This window comes from Notechis scutatus, chromosome Z (assembly GCF_049901735.1).
Source record: "Notechis scutatus isolate UNSWTSFEM ecotype Mainland chromosome Z, rNotScu1.2, whole genome shotgun sequence".
In the NCBI taxonomy this organism is placed as follows: Eukaryota; Metazoa; Chordata; class Lepidosauria; order Squamata; family Elapidae; genus Notechis; species Notechis scutatus.
Genome location: NC_142025.1, coordinates 133,437,965 through 133,453,856, shown reverse-complemented (window position 1 = coordinate 133,453,856; position 15,892 = coordinate 133,437,965). Strand labels below are relative to the sequence as shown.

Below are 15,892 nucleotides of genomic sequence, written 5' to 3'. Positions count from 1 at the left end.
CTTGTGTCTATTTATTGTCAGATTATTTCGATATCACTTTGTGAAAAAAAAAAAAGAAGTATCCTGGTTCCTGGCTCCTCTTGCATCTCCTTTTATCATCATATTATCTTGGGACCTTTCATATCTATTTAAAATGTGTAATGGATCAAACATCAGGTAGCATATTTCCACTCTAAGTGAGTTCCTAAACCACTTCCTTGTTTCTTCCAATTACTCGTGGGGCTGCTTTCTGGGTCATGGCTTAGTGGGTATAGCTTCTTTATAGAAGAAAGAGCAATTCTGAGTGTTTTGGAGCCAAAAATCATGGTGTGATGCAGTTGCTGTGCCTTGGCAAGCCATTAAATGCTGCACTGGAGCTCTGCTGTGGTTAATTTGTGGGCTCTTTTCGTCCTCCCTCCTGCAGCAGCCTGGGCAGCTTATAAATAATTGATGAAAAACTGGAACTGAGAGATTTTATATAATTTTCTCCGGAGGAAGCTGGATTCCCCGAAAACATTTTCTGCATCAAACTCCCGCATCAGCTTGCTGAGCTCATTTGGATGGGTTTTCTCCCATCTTTCTTAGGCTGGTGTCTCAGTTCTGAACCCTTGATGGGGCTTTCAGTTCTTTGTAATTTGGCCAGGTTTTGATTTGCACTGGGCAGTCCCAGAGGAGATGTTGTCAATTGTTCTGGGACTCTTTAGTTCTTTGATACTCTCTGCACTTGTAGCTTGTCAATGTGAAGTTTTTATCATTGGCAAGGAAAGGCGGGTGGGGAAAAAAATGGGGGAATATATGGGACTTTCCAGCAACAGCACCATCTCTGCTAATCTCTTGCCCCTGCCAGATCAGCTGATTCTTCATAAAACTCAAACCACAACTACTCCCCCAGCTTGCATTGAAGAAGCAGGGTCGATGAGACCATTTGATGCGTACGAGTGCAAAGGGAGGGGAAGGGGCGTCCTTGCAGACAAAGCTGCCGAGTGAGCAAGTAAGAGGAGTGGGGGGGAGGGAAGGGGGCGGAGGCTGCATTTTTCCCATCTAGCCTCTTGTTCATGGAAGGGGAGAAAGGAGAGTTACAGCAGCAAGAGGGAGGGGTGTGATGTGTGAATAGGGGGCATCCATCCTTCCAGCTCTCTGTCCATCCCACCTCAACACCTGTCAACGGGACATAGCCAGAAGGGCAGGTAGGACAACGGGAGACCCTGCTTGGGTCCAGTCTTCTCTCCCCCCACCCCAAACCTCTCTCATAACAGGAGATCGGTTGTTGCTGCGGCAAGCGGGCGGGGGAGACCAAAGAAGGCCGAAGTGAGCTGGGTGTGGGCGAGAGGAGTGCGGCGCTCGGTGGTAGATGGAGGGGTGTCCTGCTCCTGGGGGCATCAGGCTGTTGGAATGTGTCGGGATGCGAAATGAGGGCGGGGGCAGCCAGGAATGCTGGGTGGGCGTGGATCCTGTCCTTGGCTGAGGTTCCCTCTGGAGACCGGGAAGACTGAGCAGCAGGTATAAGGGCGCGTGGGGAGGGAGAGTGCGTGGGAGGAAAGAGCTGAAAGAGGAAAGTGCCGGGTTGATGGAGGCGAGGAGTCATCGGCGACGAGAGTCGATTCGGTTGCATGTGTGTGTGTGTGTGTGTGTGTGTGCGCGCGCGCCGCCGGGCGAAATGGCGGGGTTGGGGGCGGGAGAACAGGGTTAGCTCTCTTTGCCCCAAGATGGGTGTGAACTGGGGATGCGGGAACAGGGTGTGCGAGGAAGTTGGAAACAGATGGAGGGAGGGCTCGGCAATGAAGGCTTTTGACCGAGTTAGGGGTCTTCCAGACAACATACCTTACCTTGAAAAGGGAGAAAGCGGAGGTTGGGACGCGAAGTAAGGCAGGGATCCTATGCACACTTAGTCGCGTGTGCAGAGCAGAGAGAGGTAGGGTGACATCAGGGCTTTTCTGAAGGCAGCAAAGTGGGGAAGATAGCGAATGGCTTGTAGATCGAAGGAGGGAGCGAGGGATCAACTTAGTGGAGAGAGCGAATAGCCACGAGGTAAATCAGAAAGAAGAGGAAGCGGGGCGGAAAGTCAGAGAGGCTCCTAAGGAGCTGTCCATGGTAGAAGTCAGATCTGGGAGAGGGTTGAATGGCGGAGAAGAAAGGCGTGGAAGCAGACGGGGAGTGTGGGGGAGAAGGGAAATAGCCGGTTCAAGAGATTTGGGTGCTTGGATGATGTTGAGCAATCTGAGATATGTAGGATGCCCAGGCAATGGTTATGGGACTGGTTGGGAGAAAGATAGAAGTCAGGACAGAAGAAAGAGAAAATCGATGTGGCTATTGGGGAATGTATCCATAAAGGGAAGGGAATCAATACAAGCCATTCAATCTTCTTTAGACAAGAATGCTACCAGTCAGTGGAGGAATAGATAAACAGGCATCTGCTTAGGATGGAAAGCATGTACACAGGTTGGACTCATACCAGCTCCAAAAGAAAGAATGGGAGGGGGGAAATATTGAGGATTACCTTTGTGTCAGGTGTTTCTTCTAATAAGGAGAAACTGTTCTAATGTAGAATTGTGCCTTTTTTGTGCTAAATGAGTCTGGCCCCTGTTCTCCATCCCAGATGATAAAAATTAATCTGGTTTTAGAAAACTTGCATAACTTAATACTCATTTTCTATTCCTTGTACAAGAGACACAAGCTGTAATGCCATCCAATTTTAATTCTTTCTATGAAATAATGTGGCTTTATTGTTAAGAAACTCTTTGCAAGCTTGAATTGTTATTGCCTCAGAGAAAAAAACAGATAAATTCAAAACATATAGAACTGCACCTGATTAAAGGAGAGAAGATGATTGAAAACATCAAGATCTGGGGCTGGGCATGCCTTTTATGCTGTAGTAGTGCTTCTCAACCTTAGCAACTATAACGATATGTGGATTTCAGCTCCCAGAATTCCCCAGTCATCATTGTCAGACAAAGATGGAGGCATTGACAAGGATTTTTTTTTCCCCTTGGGATTTCTCTTTTGCCATTCGATGAACAGTCAAAAAGTTTAGAGGAACAAGTCAGGTGTTTCTTTTATATGAATGTGTGTAAGTAATGAAAAGAGACACTTGAACCACCAGGCCATGTGCCACTAATATGTGCCAACTAATTAATACAAAATAACGGGTTAGCAGTTGTTTAGTGTGTGCCGGCGATACTGCTAATGATCAGTAAGTCAGTATGCCTTTTTATGCACAGGGGGTTTCCCTATCTGAAGGTTTTCTCTAAGGGAGAATTATGTCCATCAGAGAATCAGTTATGGCATTCATGTGCCAGCATCGGAAGTTGATGATTGTATGTTAATATAGCATGTCAGAAAAAAGCTAGAGTGTGCCACCTGGAGATGTATGCTATATAATTACTTGTAGCAATACTGGTTATTTTTTGGCCTGTTTATAAAAATGTGTGTGTGTGTGTGTGTGTGTGTTTGTTTGTATATGCACACAGAGATAAAAATACCACAACGTAAGTATAGGAGCACATACTCATTGACAAGATTATTCGTCTTATGTTGAATTCAGAAATAAAGCTGACTGAGATCTGTAGAATAGATAGGTGTGTAAACAGCCCTTTCCCAATCTTGGCATACTCTAGTTGTGTTCAGGCTGCAGCATTCAGAATTTTGAGGTGGATTTTTTTTGACATCAGGAAGGATTGAACAGGATGTGTTAGAAATTATCTCACACTAGCTTAAACATCACTTGGATCGCATGTTGCTTTAAGCCAATGAATGCTTTATTTTGTGGGATGTATTTTGTTAATGAGCAATTATTATTTGCAAGGCACTATTTATAACTTAGTGTCTTGTGCAAAGCTAGACAATGTAATAAGCCATGATTAACCAAACCTAGTTCAGTCTATTAAACAAACTAGATTGTGAGTTTAAGATTATTTAAGGATGTCATGAATGGCAGTCTGAAACAACCTCACCCTTCTGCCTACTCCAGAATTCATTGTTAACTTTCAGTTCATGTATTTTGCACTGGATCAACATCTGATTTTGTGCTGCCCATGTCTTGCTGAGTTGTGACTCTGTAATATGGTGCTTTCCCCCTCTGTTTTGATTAGATGTAAACTGTCCTTTATAATTCCTGATTATCTGAGTCAATCTTTGCTACACTGCCTATTATGGATCTTGAAGTTGTGGTGGCAAAAACAGTGGAATCCAATAGTACTTTTTTAAAATTAACAAACATATTAAAAGGCTAAATAAATAAATAATAAGAGTCTATTTGCTCTAGGGGTTAAGGCAGTGATCCCCAACCTTTTTTATGCCGCGGCCCGGTACCGGCATCAGCTGGGCGCCGCGGCCCGGTACCGACATCAGCTGGGCGCTGCCATCTTTTTGATGAAAAGTGCTTCCGGTGACCTCACCGAAGCACTTTTCATCAAAAAGATGGCGGCGCTACGCGTGAGCTTTTCCGGGTAGAAATGGCTTTCTACCCGGAAAAGCTCACCGGAAGCACTTTTTCATCAAAAAAAGATGGCGGCGCCCAGCAAGCCAGCGGCCCGGTAGGACTTGTTCCGCGGACCAGTACCGGTCCGCGGACCGGTGGTTGGGGACCCCTGGGTTAAGGCACCTAGCTAGAAACTGGGAGATAGTGAGTTCTACTCCTGCCTTATGCGCAAAAGCTGACTGGATGACATTGGGCCAATCACCAGAGACTGAGAGTTCTAATCCCGCTTTAGGCATGAAAGCCGCCTGGGTTATTTTGAGCCAGTCACTCTTTTTCAGCCCTACCCACCTCACAGGGTGGTTGTTGTGGAGAAAGGAGGAGAAGGAGTATTAGATATGTTCACCACCTTGAGTTATTTATAGAAAGAATAATAAAGGTAAGGTTAAAAAATCTAACTTTTAAATGAAGCGTATAACCCTTGATACATTTTTTAGTCAGAAAAAATGTACCAGATTCCAGATGTTTTGCATTGCTGGCTATTTAACTCTATGCGTTCATCTCTTGAATTAATATGTTCTGCAGTAGATTTACAAGGCAATAATTATACAGTACTCAAACTAAGTAAATTTGGCAAGGATGTCTAAATCCATATATTTTTATTCCTGTTTGCTTCTCATTTTCAATTCTTTATTTGTGTCCCATTTCTACACCACTTTGAAATTGGAAAAAAAACCTGAAGAGGCATAGACTTTTTTTCCCTAATGTGCACCTTTTTGAACACAATTTTGCCTTAGGCATACTTTTTAAAGAAATGCTTTTATTGCATAATATATTTTTCTATATCATTTTCATCAGTATCATTTTATGAATTCTTTTCTTTTCTTTATACATTTTGACATAATCTTTAAAACTGTACAATGGCAATTTTTTTACAGTTAAGTTTTTCTCCGCATTTTGGCTTGAAAGTAAATTTGCACCGAAAGGTAAACTGATGTCTCATTTATCCCTTAGATTGAATATGCTTAGAGACTGGGTGAGTATTATCTTGAATTACTGAATGAAGACACAATTTATGAGCAATTTATATACCATTGAACTTCCACATATGAATCATAGCTCCTAAACTTTATTTACAGTTAACTATTTTATATAAGAAAAGAATCCGTTTTGGTGCTTTAAACTTGATGTCTGGCAGTTGTTGTAAGAAATATCCCAACAATTACATCTTGTCTATATTTCATTATTTAATAATAGCTGCCTAAAAGTGTTTATAAAGCTTTAGATGGCTTTACTATTTCAAAAACAAAATGTATATGCCAATAATGAAATAACAGGTAGGTATAAAGATAGAAAATTGGCAATCATGTGTCAAGAATAGGGTTAACAAAAATAAAGGCACCATAATGAGCATGTTTTGTGCAAAGTCTTAACTAGCTTTTGAAAAGATACTTAAGGAGAAAAGCTAGTTGCGCCATCTAAGAGCTTCTCATAAATCTGACCTTCCAATGAAAAACATTTACTTCTACGGGAAGTGAATCAAGCCACTTCGTAGGATCTGAAGTGGCAGACTGGGGTGGGAGGTGAAATTATTTTCTTGCAGAAGGAATTATTTCCATGGACCATTTGAACTCTAGCAATTACGGAGTTAAAAGGGAGGATCCAGTATTGAACTGAGCTGAGAAACTAATCAGCAATTTTAGCAGACTTCTCAAACGGATGATGGGTGAGACTATTAAATTGCTTCCATTAGCCTGCCTGCCACAGCTCTACCCTAGATGAAGTTCCTGAACTGCCTTTAACAGCAGCGCCATAAAAAGTGCATTGCTGCCCTTGAATCTGGAAAACACCGATGCAGGAATTACAGCAGTCTGCCTAGCAGATGAGCATCAGCCAAGCTTGCTCACAACAAGCCAGGCGGGTGGGTGGTAATGCAAGGCCAGTTTAAGAAACAAATTTCATCTTTAATGCAGAATGTGAATGTGCGAATGCCTCAGACCTGTTTTTAAATATGTATCAGGAATGGCCACTGAGCAGGGAGTTGGATCCGAAGATGAATCCCTGGCCATCAAACCTGATGGGAACGTCTACATCAGCTTCCTCTTTCCAGTTTTGTGTCTACCCAGAAAGGGAGATGCAAAAGTTTTGAAGCAGTAGTTTTGAAGTTTTGAATGCATTAAGAATTTAACACAGTTGGGGCTCTCTCCTCTCCATGAGATACCCTCAATATTTGTGCAAGAGGTTATACATTTTATGTAAGATAAAAATCAGTTAAGAATCAGTTTTGGTGCTACAAGCCAAACATCTGCTGCTAGAAGCTTATTATTAGGTCTGCATTCCAAGATGAAAATGTAGGTGTGTGTGTGTGTGTGTGTGTGTGTGTGTGTCTTGTCTGACTATTGATCCTTGGTGAGTGGCAGTACAACCGCAATACTTCCTGTGAACCATAAATTATTGCAATAGTTTCTTCCCCAGCCAAGTCTTGCCAAAGCTCATGTTGGCTGACAATGGTAGAAGTTATAAGCCCAAATATTAGGATGTCATAGATGACGAGGAATGATGTAAGTTTTTAAAATTGAAATAATATATTTTTTTAAATCTTAGTATATTATTTCTTAACAGTTTTCCATTACTTTGCATATGCCTAAGCATGTTGTGAGGAAAGATGGAGAGCTTTATGTCTGCTTGTATTCAAACATTAATTTTGAACGCATCCAAACTTTGGCATTTAGATATTTTAAAGTCCTGCCAATCTCCAAAAGCAAACACAACATGGTTAATAATTGAATGGGGGGGATCTTTAAAAAATCCCAGGACTGGAAAGCAAATGGAAAGGAAAGAAGTCCTTGAAGATTTTATTCCACTAAAAATTGATGACTAAAGGTGATGACACTCAGCTCTGTTTCAAGGCTGTGAGCCAACCCTGTCCAAAGACATTTCTGTGGTCATGTGGACAGCATGACATCACAGCGCTGTTTCCTCCCTGCCAAAATGGTATTTATTTACTTACATTTACATCTTTCGAACTGCTAGGTGGGCAGGAACTAGGCATAGATAAGCACTCATCTTGTTGCGCAGTGTTAGGGTTTCGAACCCAGGCCGTCAGCCTTCTAGCCAACAAACTTAGCATCTTAACCACTTAGCCATTGTACTGCCCTGGAAAGCAGAGAAATTGGTTAAAAAAAAAAAAACCTATCCGGGAGAAAAACAGCAGTAATTCACTTCCATAAATGAATATTTTTAGCTACCATGTTTCCCCCAAAATAAGACCTGGTCTTTCTTTTGGGCCCCAAAATAAGCACCCGGTCTTATTTTAGGGGGATGTCTTAACCGCTTATCTTAGGACCCCCGCAGCCAGACCTCCCACATTATGACACCTGTCGTGCCTCTGCCCAACTTCTTCTGTGGCCACTCGCAGCCTCTTGCAGCCAGACAGCACATAGCACATCATGCCAGTACTGCCACTCGTGGCAGGAGGCCACATGACTCATTGTGCTGGTGCTGTCACTCGAGGCAGGATGCTGCGTGGTGGGTGATGTCATTGCAAGTGCGAGCTATGGCACTGACACAATGCGTCATGTGGCATCTCATTGCAAGCGGCTGCAAGCTGAAGAAAAAGTTGGGCAGTGGTGCAGCAGGTTTCTGGGAGTGGGAGGCCTGGCTGCAGTGGTCCTAAAGTTAGTGGGTGCAGGGCACATGGTGAAGCTTCACTCACCACACCCTAGCTTGATTTTTATGCATGTGCTTCGCCCCACTTTGTACAATCAGAGGGTGGTATGGAGTGGTTGGAGTCTTAACTAGGGCTTATTTTTTGATTAATGCTTATTTTAGGCACACACGTAAAAATCAAACTAGGGCTTATTTTTGGGATAAGAGAACAGAAGTAAAATAATAGAACAATAAAATAATGATAAAGGAACATAATGAGAAGGATGGATGGATGTAGAAAAGAGAGCAAGGGGGAAGATGGAGTCTGACATCAAACCATCCCCCTCCAATGTGTATTTCCTCCACTGAGTTGTCATGCCAACTGGCAGAGCCAGGTCTTCAGGCCCTTGTGGAAGGATAGGAAGTCGAAACAGATTTCATTGCGGAGGGCAGGATATTCCAAAGAGCGGGTGCCACAACAGAGAAGAGTCTTTTTCTGGGTCCCAATAGTCAGAGTTCTGTGACTGATGGGATACAAAGTAGGCACCCTCTGCCAGCACTGTTAGGACTGGCTTATTCTCGTGGGATGTCATTGGGTAGCCTGGTAAAATTTCCTGAAACTTGTGGACTTCAATTCTCAGAATTTCTGAGCCAGCCCTGCTAGCTCAGGAATTATGGGAGTTGAAGTCCACAAGTCATAAAAGGGTCATAGTTCCCTATCTCTGACCTAGACCAATAACAGAGACATTCGTGAAGTCACCAGGTGTGCATCTCAACACGAGAGTGCTTTTTTAAATGATTAAATCTTGTCTCCCAAACATGAAATCCTATTTTTTTCCCCTTCCTCTCACTTATTGTTTAGCTCTGCATTGAATTAATGTTGGCATCCAAATAGAAACAAAATTCATTGTGTTCTTTTCTTTAACCAAAGCAGTTGATTTAGCCGCCTCTACTAACTCCACCAACTTTTGCAGCCATTCGTCCATTGTGGGAGGTCTGAAAACATTTCTCAGCTAATGACCATTTCCATGTCCAACTTCTTATCTCCAAAAGTGTCACTTTAGGAGTCCTAAAGGTCTCCTTGAAGATCTCAGAGCCTGGGGTTGAAAGGCATGGGAAGAGCGTCTCTATTATTTCTTCTTTTCCTCGTGGCAATCCAGAGGTAGAGAGCAGGCTCTGAGGCTGACGCAATCCAAGCACCACCTTGTTCAATGTTACTGAATTCAAGCCTCCTCTAATTCTCCTAAACCCAGATCCTTGCCTGTCATGTCAGACGATGTGGAGAAGAAACAGGCTCCTCCAGAGCCAGAGGCAAAGCAAGATGAAGGAGAGAAGCAAGAGCCAGAGCCAAAAGCTGAGCCAGACCCAAAGCAGGAGCAGCAACCGCAGCCGGAATCCCCTCCTCATAGCCCCCAGGCTCCAGAGGCCCCTCCGCAATCCATGCTGGTGACTGTCACCATCGAAGAGGAGACTGTGGAGGGACCACAACTGAATGGGGATCCCTTGGGGATGAGGGCCGGCTCAGCTGAGGAATTAGGAACCACCCCAGCCCCTCCTGGCAGCCCTCCGGCACGGTCCAAATCGGCATCGCTGAATGACCTGAAGCCCCAGAACAGCGTCAATGGAGGCCCCCGGGCGGGTGTGAGGGGCAGTTTGTCTGGCTCTCAGGTGCATCTTGCAGGCACAGCAGCATCTCCGCGGGCCAGTCTGAGTCGGCAGGCCTCAGCCACTGGATCAGCAGTTGGGGAGGCTGGGGCGAAACCCAGAGACTACATATTCATGGCTGCTCTGTCCTGTTTTTGCCCCATCTGGCCGATCAACATTGTGGCCTTCGTGTACTCGGTCATGGTAAGAGTCAAGGTGGGATTGAGCAATTAAAAGAGCCACCGACTATGGGGATCCTGTAAAATGCTTTCCCTGGTATGGTGAAATGGTGCTTTCCATTTACCCTTTCCACCAGTGGCGGGGTTCAAATTCTTTTACCACTGGTTCTGTGGGCGTGGCTTGGTGGGCGCACTTTGCGCTCACATGCACTTTGCACACACACACTTGATGCTTCACACACAGGCATGCCAAACCCGTGCTTTGCGCGCACGCAGAGGGTTTGCTACTGACCTCCTGCACTCCTGCTCTGTGTCAAAAAGCTGACATGCAGGAATCCGCTGTGCTGCGAGAAGCAGCTGAGCTGCAAAACCAGGAAATAAAGGTCAGAACAGAGCTGGGGCAGGCGGGCGGGCACTGATCATCGGGGAGAACCAGTTCACTTACAGATGATCCTTGGAGCTACTGGCTCGGCCGAACGAGGCCGAACTGGTAGAATACCAGGGGTGGGATTCTACAGGTTCGCACCTATTCGCTAGAACCGGTTGTTAACATTCTAAGCAGTTCGGAGAGCCGGTTGTTAGAAGAAATTGTAAGGAGAAATCCTGTAAGAAAGGCAGGAAGGAAACATTCTGGTGTTGCTTACAGAAACTGCCTCTCCGTTGACCCTTATTACATTCTTGGCAGGACTAGACTTCCTATCTCAGGAACTTCTCTGGAGTTTTTTTCCCCTCCTTTGCTGGTACTTTGTTTGCATGGAGTGACCATTCAAAGTTACAATGGCACTGAAAAAAGTGACATGACCATTTTTCACATTTACGACTGTTGCAGCATCCCCACAGTCATGAAAGGCCGGGCAAGGAGATGCGTGCCTCGATGTGAGTGATATTGAGCTGGCCACACCCAGCCAATAACATGACCACCAAGCCACACCCACCACCTAAGCCACACCCACAGAACCGGTTGTTAAAAAAATTGAATCCCGCCCCTGTAGAATACCACCCCTGCTTTCCATCCAGCCTATCTATTGCTGCACCCACACTTCAATTTGAGTCCTCATTTTACTGACCTCGGAAGGATGGAACACTGAGTTCAACTTTGAGCCTGGTGAGATTCGAACTGCCAAATTGCAGGCAACCGGCAGTCAGCAGAAGTAGCCTGCAGTACTGCATTCTAACCACTGCGCCACCACGTTCTAATCAAATGGAACAGGAACAAAGTATGCCACCCTTCCACTGCCCTCCAATGTAGGTAAGCTTACAACCATTCATTTAGTTACCATTCATAGTTACAAAGGCATTGAAAAAAGTGACCTACTGTATGACCGTTTTCACATTTATGACTCTTGTGGCATCCCCATGGTGACCTGATTAAAATTTGGATGCTTGGCAACTGGCATGTATTTATGATGGTTGCTTAGAGTCATGCAATCACTTTCTGTGACCTTCTCACAAGCAAAGTGGATGGGGAAGCCAGATTTACTTAGCAACCATGTCACTAATTTAACAGCTGCAGTGATTCACTTAACAACCATGGCAAGCAAGTTCATAAAATGGAGCAAAATGCATTTAGCAACTCTCTTGCTCAGCAATGGAAATTTTGGGCTCAATTATGCTTGCAAGTCAAGACTACAAGCTCTTCATTAGGAAGCAAGATCACCAGAGCAGATTTATTTCCTAATAAAACTCTTAATATCTCAGGGAAATATTTTGCCTGAACTTGAAACATTCTAAGAATATTCTAAATCAAATCTTGTTGCTGGCTTGGTCAATTTTCCTCTGACAGAGTTGAAGAGATTCAGCCAGGATGGCCAATGTTGTGTTCTGCCCACTAACCAGTACAATGTCAGTGATGTGTGTGTTTTGGTTTAAGCAGTGGAAATGACCAAGATGAGGTTGCTCAGGTGCGCTCTTAAAAATTTAGAATCATTTTTGCATTTGTGGTGGCGCAGTGGTTAGAATGCAGTATTGCAGGCTACTTCTGCTGATTGCTGTTGCCTGCACTTTGGCAATTTGAATCTTACCAGGCTCACGGTTGACTCAGCATTCCAACCTTCCCAGGTGGGTAAAATAAGGACCCGGATTGTTGGGGGCGATATGCTGACTTTGTAAACCACTTAGAGAGGGCTGTAAAACTAGAATAGATAGAATTCTTTATTGGCCAGATGTGATTGGACACCCAAGAAATTTGTCTTTGGTGCATATGCTCTCAGTATACATAAAGGAAAAAAAATACATTCATCGAGAATCATAAGATACAACACTTAGTGAAAGTCATAGGTTACTAAAAAGCAGTCAAATCATACTAGGAAATTAATAAAACAATATAAATTGTAAAGATGCAAGCAACATGGTTATAGTCATAAGTGGCAAGAGATAGGTACTAGGAAGTGTTATTATAATCTAGCAGTAGAGGAATAATAGTAATACACTAAAAGCACTGTGAAGCGGTATATAAGTCCTATTGCTATTGCTATTGCTATTTTTAACACCATTTTTCTTTTTGCTCCCTCTTCAGTCCCGTAACAGCTTCCAGCAGGGAGACATCGATGGGGCTCGGCGCTTGGGGCGGGTAGCAAAGCTGCTGAGTATTGTGGCCCTGGTTGGGGGCTTGTTCATCATCGTGGCCTCTTGTGCCATCAATTTTGGAGGTGAGTAGCCCGGAAAGCATCGCCTGATGGGAGGATTTCTCTAGAGAGTCGTGATGCTTAGATTCTTAGACTAGTGATTCCCATTCACAGCCATTTTAAGATGTGTGGACTTCAACTCCCAGAATTCTCCAGGTGGCATGCTGGCTTGGCAATCTTGGGAGTTGAAGTCCACCCTTCTTGGCTGAGGAACACTGTTTTGGACTACTTCAGAAGATGATTTCAGAATAAAGATTTCCCTTCCTTAACATGGAGTTGATTGTCTGTGGAGTAGACCCCACTGGGGGGGACAAAGGCAGATGAGGTACTGTGTTGATTGTGCTGCAACCATTAATGGCTACTAATGTTGCCCCAAGAGTTATAATCATCATCATCATCTTCATCATCATCATCTTAATACATTAAAGAGTTTTGTTGTGGCAAGAAGTTACATAATTATGCCCTGGAAGATCTACAAAGTCCGGCTCATGGAAATCAGCATTCTTATTAAAACCTGCAGCTGCCCAAAACAGCTTCTTCAGGGTCAGTCTTCTTTGTGGGGAGGCCTAGGAGCCAACCCAGAGCACTGTGAGACTTTGAAGTAACCAGATAAGATATAATTATCAATATTAATTATAATAGATAAAGGCCCAGCCTAAGAGCATCAGCCACACCCGGTCTATTTATTTATTTCCTGCCTTTATTACTTTTACACATAACTCAAGATAGTATATATACACACAATATTCCTTCTTCCTCCTAATTTCCCCACAACAACAACCTGGTGAGGTGGTCTGGGCTAAGAGAGAGTGATTGGCCCCATGTCACCCATCCGACTTTCATGGCTAAGGGAGGAGTAGAACTCACCATCCCTTGGTTGCAAGTCTGGTGCCTTAACCACTAGACCAAATCTTTCTACGTATCATCAGTGCCATGTATGTAAAGAGAGAGTGGGGCTTGGATCACATGGCCACAACTGCCATTTTGCCTTTTTTCTTCACCTTTGCATACCCCTGAATCTCATATCTTCCCTTGGGTCATGAATCTTCCCTTTGCTTCTCCTAACCATCTGCTCCTGCATGTTTCAGGTATCAATGAATGCCAGAGGTAGAGAGGTTGAATTGAGCACATCTGAGATATGAATCCCTTGTGTTTCTTAACAAATAGTAAATAAAGTCCCTTGTTTTGTTCTCTTTTCCTGTGTTCATCTTCCCTTCCTCGATTCCTTTGCCCTTGTTCCCTTGTCCTCAAACCTCTCTCCTCCCCAGTGTTTCAGTGAAGGTGGCTATTGGCTGCCACTGCACCCCTAGCCTCAAAATTTCTACCTTTGGAGCAGGGGACCAGTATGACTACAAAGTACCCATCCCTTCTCATCTCATCTGCCCCACTGCATTCCAGAACCATACAAAGCAAGAGCACAAGGATGGAAACAATAGAAAGAAAGAGAGAGGGAGGGAGAAAGAGAAGACAAAGGAACACACATGAAAGAAAACAGAAGAAACAGTTTGTGCTGTGGTTAAATATCTCCGCTCTCACTGTAAGGAGTTCGATTCCCCCAAGAAACTGGGACCAGCCTCCCCTTTCCATCCGATGGAGAAAGAAGGAAAAAGGAGGAACAGGATTCCCATGTTCTCTCCCACAGTCTCTCTCTTTCTCTCTCATTTTCTTTTCATCTATCCATCCATCTCTTCAACTAGTGACCTGTCTGCCCATCTTCCATCTACTGCCAAATTTCAACAGCAAATAAAACTCTTTCAATGTTCCATGTTTACAAGAACCTGCTGGAGAAAAGCTCTTCCACCACCAACAACCCAACCCTACGAAGGGGGAGCAGGTTTACACATTTTTGCTGGGAACAAAGGAAAAGAACCAGCCTGGGAAATCTGATCTCTCCTCTGTGGTGTTTACAAAAGGCAATAGACAGGGGTGAGAAGGAGCGGGCTGAGAGCCATGAATTGGTTTAGAAACTGGCAATGATGGAACAACTTAGAGCGACTAACCGTGACTCCAAAGGTGTGGTATCCAGGTAGAGGTGCAAGCATAACTCAAATAGGTGTGGTTGCACACCCATAAGACATCTAGAAAGGCTTGTATAACCAAATATACCATCTGCCAATCAACCAGAAAATGACAATGGAATGGGTGAAATTAGCCGAAGGAATGAATTAAATCAACAGAGAGTCAACAGCTTGTATCGCAAGAAGGTAAGAAAAATGTATGGTGGAAATGGGTGTGAAAGTGAAGATTTTTTAAAAAAAGGGTGGGGGCACAGAGGCTTCATGCAAAAGAAGAAGGCAGAATGAGCTCTACAGAGGAAAATATTACAGGTCCAACCAACCAGAATGAAGTGACAGCGAAAGAAGTTGGAAGAATGGCAACAGAGCTACTGGAGAACACGAAATGCCTATTTTGGGGGATCCTAAAGAAGAAAGTGAGATTGCAATGCTTAAAATGAGAATGTTGGAATGAATGAATGAAAGGTTGTAGTAGTAAGTAATGGGGCGGGGCGGGGGGGTTGGTGTTAGCTGGCATCCCATTCTGAAGTTAAAAGCATGAAGCAAAGACTGACATCTTTCCCCTTTTTAAATGACCAGCTGCAGCCAGAAAAACAGGATTGAAAAGCATGAATGTGTGCAACGTCTTTTAATTAGTGGGTTGATATATTAGCCCCAGTGAAGGGCTGTGGGAACTGATGAATCTTGGCCAAACACTATTTAGAAAAACCCAAAATATTTAGCAAACATGAGAGGCAGCTGGGGGCATGAATATGGCGGGAATTCAGGGTGGCCGTAGGGTGAGTTGGGGAATGTGCCAAGCAATTGTGGGGAAAGACAGTTCCAAAATATGATGCTATCTGAAACAAAGGACAATATATCTTTATGTGTGCAAAGACAGATTTAAATATCCCATTGTATTTGAGGAAGGAAAAGTAACTTAAAGAGGACAAGGCAGGCTGCACAGCGTTCATGATTTGGTTTTCCAGCATAGTATAATCCACGGTGATTACTACTCCCTCAAACCCTTGTGAAGTGCCTGCTATCAAAGGCAGTTGTACTATAAAGATTAAGTCTTCATTGTGAGGCAGTGGTGGGTATTCTACCGGTTCGGCCCAGTTTGGCGGGTGGGAGGGCCCATCAGCTGATCATTGGGGCGAACCAACTCGCTCACAGACGATCCTCAGAACTACCGTTAGCTCTGAGGATCACCTGTGAGCGAATCAGTTCAGGCTCTATACTGAACTTTTACTTCCTGCTTTTCAACCTCAGCTGCTCTGCGTGGCACAGCCACCCGTCCGTTGTTTTACACACGGGGCTTGCAGCAGAAGGCGAGTTGCAAAGCACACCAAACCAGTAGGAAAAAAAAATTTTTTTGAAACCCACCACTGCTGTGAGGGTCGCTAACAG

At 44.1% G+C, this 15,892-nt stretch overlaps 2 protein-coding genes across 5 annotated transcripts in view; one reads left to right on the top strand and one right to left on the bottom strand.

Annotated features, from left to right (window-relative positions):
* The first annotated feature begins 882 nt into the window (after positions 1 to 882).
* On the top strand, positions 883 to 13,878 carry PRRT2 (proline rich transmembrane protein 2). Of its 4 annotated transcripts, none has more exons than XM_087945021.1 (4): positions 883 to 970; positions 9,295 to 9,889; positions 12,380 to 12,512; positions 13,757 to 13,878. In XM_087945021.1, exons 2-4 carry the CDS (start codon positions 9,308 to 9,310, stop codon positions 13,765 to 13,767), a joined length of 726 nt encoding a protein of 241 aa, XP_087801147.1. In that variant the 5' UTR covers positions 883 to 970; positions 9,295 to 9,307; the 3' UTR covers positions 13,768 to 13,878. The 4 variants fall into 4 exon arrangements, with proteins under 4 accessions (XP_087801147.1, XP_087801145.1, XP_087801146.1 ...); XM_087945019.1 differs by lacking the exon at positions 883 to 970 and adding an exon at positions 1,079 to 1,166; XM_087945020.1 differs by lacking the exon at positions 883 to 970 and adding an exon at positions 1,398 to 1,479.
* CDIPT (CDP-diacylglycerol--inositol 3-phosphatidyltransferase) overlaps positions 11,999 to 15,892 on the bottom strand; it is an 18,373-nt gene continuing 14,479 nt past the window's right edge. The window contains exon 6 of the mRNA XM_087945029.1: positions 11,999 to 13,054. Coding sequence (XP_087801155.1) covers positions 12,996 to 13,054 — 59 coding nt within the window. The 3' untranslated portion in view covers positions 11,999 to 12,995. The remainder of the gene's footprint in view (positions 13,055 to 15,892) is intronic.

Excerpts from the sequence above, each read along its gene's own strand:
- PRRT2 (XM_087945021.1), top strand. The coding sequence starts at position 9,308 with ATGTCAGACGATGTGGAGAAGAAACAGGCTCCTCCAGAGCCAGAGGCA. Across the intron at positions 9,890-12,379 it reads CCTTCGTGTACTCGGTCATG|TCCCGTAACAGCTTCCAGCA; the intron begins GTAAGAGTCAAG and ends CTCCCTCTTCAG.